General features: G+C 40.1%; 2 protein-coding genes across 2 annotated transcripts; one reads left to right on the top strand and one right to left on the bottom strand.

Moving 5' to 3' along the window:
* The first annotated feature begins 910 nt into the window (after window positions 1–910).
* On the top strand, window positions 911–3,115 carry lsm5 (LSM5 homolog, U6 small nuclear RNA and mRNA degradation associated). The gene is made up of 6 exons (XM_085286678.1): window positions 911–965; window positions 1,113–1,250; window positions 1,763–1,858; window positions 2,593–2,620; window positions 2,706–2,778; window positions 2,874–3,115. The coding sequence occupies exons 2-6, from the start codon at window positions 1,214–1,216 to the stop codon at window positions 2,904–2,906; spliced, it is 267 nt and encodes an 88-aa protein (XP_085142804.1). The 5' UTR covers window positions 911–965; window positions 1,113–1,213; the 3' UTR covers window positions 2,907–3,115.
* psme2 (proteasome activator subunit 2) lies at window positions 3,107–7,967 on the bottom strand. Its single transcript, XM_085286677.1, has 11 exons — window positions 7,786–7,967; window positions 7,467–7,499; window positions 7,260–7,322; window positions 7,074–7,160; window positions 5,680–5,728; window positions 5,481–5,578; window positions 5,308–5,376; window positions 5,107–5,174; window positions 4,955–5,009; window positions 3,624–3,710; window positions 3,107–3,437 (listed from the first exon to the last, which is right to left on the bottom strand). Exons 1-11 carry the CDS (start codon window positions 7,831–7,833, stop codon window positions 3,357–3,359), a joined length of 738 nt encoding a protein of 245 aa, XP_085142803.1. The 5' UTR covers window positions 7,834–7,967; the 3' UTR covers window positions 3,107–3,356.
* Between the last annotated feature and the right edge of the window lie 1,457 nt (window positions 7,968–9,424).

Genomic DNA, 9,424 nt, shown 5'->3' with positions numbered 1-9,424 from the left:
TTCCCCGCAGCGCACTTCCGTTTTCGCTTAGCGAAATTTAAGTTTACAGTTAATTGCTCCCCAAGGACAGTCTTCAGTTAAGTAGAGTCAATGGAGCACATTTACTTGGACAAAACGTTCTTAAGTGTGCAGACAAACGCCAAGGTTTTATTACAGTTTTTAAAATTTCTGCATTGATATTAAATTCAACTTAAAATAAAATGTCAGTTGAATTTAATTTACCTTAATAAATTCAGGTTTAATGAGATAAATGTCAATCTAGACTTTAAAGCTAGCTTAACCAAAAATACATTAATTTTACTAAAATCGAGACTTGTAAAGTATAATTATTTAGCTAAGTTGTGCTTACTAGCTTTTAACTGATTAACTGTTTTGTTGCCTATCTTATTAAATTACTTTTTAGCTAAGGTTTCCAATTGTATAATGTTATTAATATAACGTAATAAAAACATTAAAATGACAGATTAAAGTTTTAATTCGCTGTTGACCAATATAACATAATATAATTAGATAACAGTTAACAATTATATTGAGTGTATTTTTTTTTTCTTAAGCAGGACAGAATGAGTTTAAAGGCTTTAAATGCAATCAGGCTGAAGTTCTTGTGGAAAAAGTAATGAGTTGACTAACATTTCCTTCATATTTTCCTTCATTTCGATCTGGAATTTCATTGATATTATCAGACAGCTTGCCCTAGAATAAAGTCCGGATAATCTGCATCTAAAAAATAGATAGTTAGCTTAGCTCTTGTGTTTCCCGCTCAATAGACAACGTGCATGTCACCTTAAATTCCACCTGTCAAGGAGAGATGAAGCATAAATATCCGCGGTCAGATTTTACAGGGGTGAATTATCTTGATCTCTGTTCTGTTCTCTTTTTTAAACACAAAAATGATGTCATGTGTTCCTCGACACAACTTGCGCCATCGTGTGGAGACATACAGAATAATTTAATATCACCCTCAGGTGTGTGTGTGTGTGTGTGTGTGTGTGTGTGTGTGTGTGTGTGTGTGTGTGTGTGTGTTTTGTTTGAATTTTTAAAAAGTGTATTATATTTGGTTGCAACCATGAATGTTTGAATTTCTTAAAAAGGAGACTCTTTTGTTTCCCCAGAGACGAAATTCTTCTGGATTGATTGATCTTGTCTGGCTGGCCCACTACTGTTCGTCTGTCGATTACTTCTGGCTTTGTGGAGGGAAGTCTCTTGATTGAACATGTCGGCTACAAACCCGTCGCAGCTGCTCCCGCTCGGTTTGTAAAATCTCTATGATGCTGTTTTTTGTTCCTGACGTATGTGGGTTTAAATTGGGCTGTTCCGAGTCTGCGTGCGACGGCCGCAGTTTGAGCCGCGGCTCACTGAAAATCATTTTGTAGGCAGATGTTTGCTAGTTAGCATTAGCATCACGCCGGTAGGGAGCTAACGTTGCGGCTTTACTCTCTACAAGCACAAACAAAATGCTTCTTATTTGGTTTAGTTTATTAAAGTGGCAGAGAGGGCAGGTTTCTAGCTGAAAATTTACAGATTACTGGATTATCGTCTATTGCCCTATTGGCATGTTCAAAATAAATTTAAAAATTACATTGTCGTCTTTTTTATTCTATTTAGTTATTAAAAATTTATAGTATTTCAAAGGGTTAACTGTTGAGTCCTTAACAAAGATAGACACCAGTTAATAAAGTAGGTAGGTAAGTGAAGTGTAAAAAGTAGAAACACTCACCTGAATTACAGGATGTGTAATTTCTCTGTATGTTTCCTTTTGCAGAGCTTGTGGACAAATGTATCGGCTCCCGAATTCACATCGTCATGAAAACTGACAAAGAAATTGTCGGCACCTTGCTGGGCTTCGATGACTTCGTCAGTATCTTTTAATTAAAACGTGTCCAGATGAGCGAGTTAGTGCACGCCTCAACACCAACAATGTACAAAGTCTTACTGTATTGTGCTGCACACACCATCGACTGTTTGAAGTCATCCATGCTCACAGGTGGAGCCCATGCGATGAGAAGCAGTACGAGAACTATTGTGTTACTTTTTGTTTCTGTTTTATTTAGAAATGTGAGAGAGGACAGTTGCAGAATACCATTGGCACAAAAAGTGTGTAGATCTGTACAAACAAGGGACAAATAGACTGATCAAAAAATTTAAGGAAACAGTCAGTGATCACACTACAACAGTTCAACTTCAGGCATGTCAGGCGTGTCAATCTATCCAGATAGGAGTAATAAACCATGGTAATAGATGGTGGCCACAGACCATTTCCCTCTGCTGTCAGATCTTATTCTGGTGCAGTGGGGCCTGGGTTCCTCCTGCTGTTGGGCTTCTTTCATTTTTACTCTTAAAAGTCTGATGGGGTATTATCATCACCTGAGTGGGCACCTCGGAAACCCAAGTTTGTGAATCCGATAACTTAAGAGGGAAGTCAGCTAGGATTTTTCAAATTGATAACATTGGTGCATCTTCTAAAAGGGCGCTGGTGCTGCTCTCGTGCACGTCTCCACATCCTCCTGCTCGTTTGTGTAAAGCTTTTAGCTGCACTTTGATGTCTCTTTACTGTTTATTGTTGCACAGTTTGTCTTTAACTGTGTGTGTCAGACATGGTCCTGGAGGATGTGACAGAATTGTAAGTACTCCTGTTGCATTTTTACTCTAACTACACCTTTTCTCGGGTTCACCGCTGACTATATTTATAAACAAATGTGTTGCAGTGAAATAACACCAGAGGGGAGGAGGATAACCAAGCTCGACCAGATCCTCCTCAATGGCAATAACATCACCATGGTAAACAAACAAACGCCTGATTGTGTCCCATAATCTCCCCCGGTGTTTTAAACCTTCACAGGATGATTTATGGCTGCATATTTTCTCTTCTGCAGCTCATCCCCGGTGGAGAAGGACCAGAAGTATAAATGCCCGGAGGCCGGTTAACCTTCCTGTGTTGCTGTTCTTGACTTTATTATGTAATTATTATTGTTGATGTCTTGTTTTTTCTTTGGGTTTTTCCTCCTGAATGAGAAAGATATTTTTGTAATAAGATTCCTCACTGATGAGAGGTGCACATGTCGAAAAGTTTTTCTTTGTTAAAAATAAATCTGAGGATGTCACACAGTCTGAAAAACACTTTTCTTTATTCATTCTTTACCACACAACTTAAAATTGAGTGCAAATCTTGGTATAAAACCAAAGTGTTACCATGAAACAGCAGAACTAAAAAAACCATCCAGTTGTTTATGTGTTTATTTTAAATGTTTATCAAACAAAGAGCCGGATACTTGATTGATATTGAGTTTAGCAGGTGATCAATGCAGCTGAAGGTTGTTTAAATTCATCCCAGTGGCTTTTCCCGTTCCCCGGGAGCCTCAGTACATCGAGGGCTTCTCCTCTCCTTTTGGGTTGGTCACCTTCTCCAGGTTTTTGCTGATGATGTCATAAAGCTCGGCCTGAGGGAAACGAGCAGAGATGCAGATTAATAATTGACTTACAGCAGCTAAAAATACATTGTTAGTGATTAAACTGTTTGAAAATCAGTTTTTTAATCTTAGAAAAACTCAAATATTTTATTTAAGATCCATTTTTTTTCCATGGTTTAAAGTATTTGGGGAGAAATATAAATGTAGGCTTCTTACGTAGAAGCCGCGGATGTCGAGGACGATCACTCTGATATCCGAGTAGATGGCCTGGTCCTTCTCGTGTACGAGTGAGCGGTAGTCCATCTGAGGGCAGAACAAAAAGAGTTAAAGGCATTTTTCATATTTCCTTTTTGTGTCATAAACTTCGAGGCTTGTTGGGATGTTCAGTGACGAAAAAGACTAAAACCAGCTAGTGTTCATCCATCTCTGAGATCTTTGTGTCTTCTCTCAGGCTTTAAGCTCATATTCAGTGTATTTACCTTTGCAGCTCTCATCCACACATGTATTCAGTCTTCCTTCTACTGACTTTAATCCATTTTGAATAGAGTTATCTGACTAATGTGACTTGCTGTGTGTAACAGACAAGAAGTCTGTGATCGGGTTTTGGTGCGTGAAATTCTGGCATCTAATTAGTTTGTTATGTCACAGTAATTAGCAGGCATGTCTGGACAAAAGGGTGGCCAAAAACTAACAGTGGTGGCCAAAATGCTAAAAGTGAGACTTCAAAGTGCCGCTATCATCCACCTTTTATACTGTTCAAATCTGATACTGGCATTAAATCCAGCTGTTCTTTCCACTTGAAAGAAAATTTCCCAAAACTCATCCAGCATCACTTCCTCTGCTCCATGTGGTGGTCAGGATGCACAATATTAGAAAACTATGGGAACCACTGCTCCAACTATTATATGAAAAAGATTTTTAAGGGCGTTTTTTTACACCTATAGTTTGTTATAACTTTGGTCCGAATCATTTGATGAGTTTGCAAACTTGTAGCTTTTTTCCTGTGATTTGGCTTCTTTTCACCCAGAAAAGAATCCAAGTGAACTCCAAACAAACCAAAGTGCATGATTACAAAAACGTGAGCACATTCAGTCCCCGTATTGGCCAGATGTGCCTGGGGTGGGAGCGACAAAAGTACAAACAGGAACAAGGTGCTGTGTTCTGGAGGATTAGGTCCATTTCATAGCTAGTTGCTAACCTGTACAGACCTTTGTCTACCTTGTCCACATCCCAGAATGCAAACCACATGTAGGTACAGGGAGATGTTTAGCTTATCTAGCAACGTACACCTGGCAGTTTAGATTAAGGTCAGAGTGCATTCACAACATAAATGAACCGTACGGGAGGAACACTACCTCCTCCAAAGGGTCTTTATTACTGTGCTCACATGTGCACAAAAGAAACGCAACGGGGTGCAAATTAAACCAGAGTTCAATTTGAATGAACTAAACACAGCAGGTGTGAAAGCACCCTAAGTGTGTTTGAACTCTGTGGCGCGATGTTTGCAGTCTGCGTTCAAATGCAGGAAGGCAGAGATCATCACTCACCACATGAGTTTCCTTAGAAGCTTTGGCCACAGCATCCCCCCTCTCTGTGAAGTACCTGAGGATTTAAACAGTAGTGATGAAAGGCTCCACTCTCAGTAAAATGACACAAAGGCAGCTGCCGCGCTTTAAAGAAGGATTTACATCCAACCTACTTGTTGATGTTGGTCTGAAAACCGTCGACTTTGGTTCTCACTGCAGCGATTCGCTCCAAGATTTTCTCCTGTGGTTTAAAAAAACCCCAAAAAACCTTAAAGGTCAACGTATTTCTTTATCACATTAATCCAAAAGTTAAAATCAGTGGCTTTATATTCAATTAAAATGAAAGAGCAGCCAATTAAACAGACGACGTATACCTGGATGGCAACTCCGAAGTCATTTCCATCCTCTATCTTTGGGATGAGGTGCTGAATCCAGCAGGTGACCTGCAGTTTGAACCCAGAGCATTAATCCTCATTTTAAAATCATTCTCATATTGTTCCTGTCTTAGAGCATCAATCAGCCCTCAGAGCGGCAGTGATTCACTCACAGTGATGATGGTCTCTCTAAAAGCGACTATCTCTGGTTTCACTCTCTCTAGCACCATCGTGATCTTCTCGTTCCCCTTGATGAAGCCACACTTCGGCGCTGAAGAGCAGAGAGAACAGATGAAGCTTTTGTTCCCCGTCCCCACAGACATCACATGCTACCTTTCAGTTTTCACATGTGTGACTACAAAAATGCCTTACGCTTCTTCTTCTTCTTCTCGTCGTCTTCATTCTTGTCGGTCTCCATCTCCTGAGAGAGACATTTTTTTACAGAGTGAGAAAAGATTGGCTTTACCGGGCGTCTTAAATCAATTAAAAATGTGAAAAATCAGATGTCACAGTAGCAGTTTGTGCACAGCCTTCCTCCTTCTTTTATAATCCTATCAGTGACCCCACAGCAACATGGCAGGGTGGGGTCATTTTTTGATAATCATAGCACATGTTTTGATGTCTCCATAGGTGCTATACCCCTTTTTCCTTCTGCAAGTGAGGAAGCTGAATATTTGCACTCACATTAATCCAGTTAAAATTCATTCAGAGCCAATAAAGACACATTCAAAGGTCAAAGCTGTCACAGTGAGATGTGAGTGTGTCGGTCGACTGTGTCAATTAATGCACTAGTGAAGAGCACGTCAGAAAAGTAACTTTCAGTATATTAAAAAATATAACTGAGATTTCTGGAAGGGCAAAGCTTCTGGTCTCTAATGTCAATAGTTTTCTCAGAAAATTTGAGCTTAATTTTTGTGAAACTGTTCCCTTGATTTCAAAAGCTTTAAGGAATATTATGTGCCTTGTATATGACAAGCTGCAACCAAATATCAGTCCTCTACCTGCAAAGCGGGGTCTTTACAGGCCTCCAAATCTGCTGTCAGAGATCTAAGCTTCTGTCACTATGTTATCCCGAGCTTCACCCTGAGAGTCTCAGGGTGTTTTATTTTAATTCAATAAACAGATGAAATGAACCAAAAGTTACCGACCTTCACTTATCCCAACTTCTGACCATAACTGACCTTTTCTTATTCCTTCTGTATGATATTATAAAGATAAGTTGTTATAATAATGTAATTAGTAGCGTCGTCCTGAATCTTATCTGGATGTTCGGCTCATTATAATTCACGAGCCTCAATTAAAGTTGTCCAAACCAACCCAGATTTATTTTAACATGCGTTGGTACAGCCCAAGTTAAATAATATGTCTTATTACATGTGCATTTCAAATCACAGTGATTGTGTAAAGCTCCAGAAATATTAACTTCCACGCCTGTGTAGTAAAGTGAGGATATTAGAAAACTCCATGGCACTTTTCATAGCTGGGCTGATAGCAGTCTACTAATCAAAAGGTCGGTGGTTCGATCCCCGCCTCCTCAAGTCTACGTGTTGAAGCGTCCTTGCGTGAGAGGCAGGGAACAAGTTCTTGTGTCAGTGTATGGGTCAATTAATGTTGCCGAATGACCCAGTTTTTCAAAGTAAAAGCCTTCTCACCGTTTTAGTGGACTGAAGCACATTCATATGGAATGAGTGATCTCAAACACATTCATGTTGGCCATGTTTAGTGAAAGATGAAGCTAAAAGCGTGACAGGCTGCGGCGCTCTCACCTCGTCCTCGGGGGAAGGAGGGTCTGGTATGGGGATGTCCAGAGGAGCCCTAAGGGAAGCTGTTTCTGTGATGCTGAAGCCCTCATCCTGACAAAATAATCAAATAAAAGACAAACACAAGGACAAGAGTGAAGAGCAGTTTTCCCAGATCAAAGGTCACAGAGGCTGTCAGTTAAAATGCTTCACCTTGAGCAGAGAGTCCAGCTTTATGATCTTCAGAGGGATGAAGTCAGAGAAGAGAGTTTCTGCCTGGAAACACACACACACACACACACACACACACACACACACACACACACACACACAAAGAGGGGCCTCAAGTCATTATTAAGTCACAAAAGTTGGTTTATTTCAATATTTTACTAATTTAACGCAATCAATGTGTCAACTGACCTCCCGATACAGAGCCTGGCGGAAGTTGTCCACCTGTGGAGAAAAGGTGAGCAGACTAAATAAACCAAATAAAACACGGTTCAAGTGCTGACTCACGTTTGTGAAAAGCTTTACTTTCGTTTTCCTGCCCGCTGCGGGGGACTTTCCGCTGCTTTTCAACTATAACCGACTGCTTTCAAACACACCGGGGCTCAACACTCACACCAAGTCCGCTTTAAAGTCACTGCAGGCCGCCGGGAAGCCGTTTAGCTCCTTTACCTTGCAACCTGCCCTCCTCAGAGAGCGCTTACTCCCAAAAAGCAAAAGCTCACCGACTTACCTTCCCCGCAGTCGTGCTGCTTATTTTCAGAGTCGCTGCCTTTGACATGACTAAAGAAACTTTTTTCAGGAATATATTATCATAAATATATCCGCTGGAGCGGTTTAAATGAAGTCCGACGGCTGCAGCACAGGACAATATGTCTGTCTTGTGGATTTTTTTATTTCCTCATTCACTTTGCTTTCGATTTGATATCGGATGCGCCTCCTACTGACTCCCTCCTCCTCTCCTGGCACAGGCTCAGCTTTCAAACTTGAATATCCTGTACATGGCAACCCAGTACACGGTACAGACACCGAGAGGCGTTTACAGGATTATTTAAGATGAAGGCGGTTGTCTGCAGAGCAGAATAGTGATTTTAGAATAAATACATTTTCAAATCAATTTCTAAAGAGTTTAAGAATTTAAATATATACCGTCAATTTAAAAATGGCCTCTTTTAATCTCCTGTACAGTGTAAGTCTGTAGAATGAACAATAAATTGGATCAGGTTCACTGATACAGCCTCACGTCAGTTACAGTATAAAGCTGATTTCTTTCACACCCCTAAAGGACCTTTGAGAAAAGAAACTGAAAAAGAAAATGAAACTGAGCCAATGAAAAAAAGTCATGTGGTTTAAACAAAATGTGATTACTTATTATGATCTTCATTGCCTCATCCTGAACGCGTCTTTTGTCTTGTATTTGTATGAAGGAGCTTAATCTGCTGATGGAGTTCAAGGAGTCAACAAGTCATCAGAGTAAGAGCAAAATTAATGAATGACGTTGGATGTAATATATATACTTCTAGAAGATTGTGCTAAAATGAACGTGACTTTGCACAGTAGCTTCTTTTTCGATTGGTCAAGAAACTTGAGAAACATTAAATATATAAAACAAAGGTTTTTATGAGCTGACACATTTCTTTTAAGTCAAGTAAAAGAAAACTATACTTTAGAAAAAAGAAAAATAAATGGGAAATTACTTACTCACTTAAAATGAACCTAAATAAAAATGTGGCTGTACCTAATAAAGTGGCACTCACTGGTAGTACCAAGTAGAGATGGACCGATCCGATATTACGTATCGGTATCGGTCCGATACTGACCTAAATTACTGGATCGGATATCGGAGAAAAATAAAAAATGTAATCCGATCCATTAAATATCACGAAAGCACCTCACAAAACTTGCAACACGCAGTAACTCACCTCAGAAGTTAGCATGTGGAGCTTCGCTAGCAACCCGGCATTTCATCTCCGACAAAGTTATCCCCGAGAGAAGTAAAGCAAGTGTGTAAGTCCATCTCTGAATGTTTGTAAAGCATTCCTGCCTTAAGCTTAACAAACGATATATGGAGCGACTGCCTCTCCTGCTGCTACTTCAATCATGAAACTGCTTAAATGATCAGCTGATCGGCTTTTCTGTCGCGAGTCCATGTCTCTAGTTTGCTTTTGGCCCACTTTGCACCAGAAAGAGGAAACCAGCGGCTGAACAACAGCAGCACGTTTAAGCTTGATCAGCTGTTGTTAGAATGTATTTAATATTACTTTCTACTCGAGGATCTTTTTCTACGTAGCTGATGCTGGTAACTGTGCAGGGGCGGATCTAGCAAAGTTTAGCCAGGGGGGCCAATAGGGCATTAACAGGGAAAAGGGGGC

This window comes from Mchenga conophoros, linkage group LG9, assembly GCF_057382185.1.
Source record: "Mchenga conophoros isolate Kocher_MC1m ecotype Shallow Benthic linkage group LG9, M_conophoros_male_GT1.1, whole genome shotgun sequence".
NCBI lineage: Eukaryota > Metazoa > Chordata > Actinopteri > Cichliformes > Cichlidae > Mchenga > Mchenga conophoros.
This window is presented reverse-complemented; position numbering and strand designations above follow the sequence as displayed.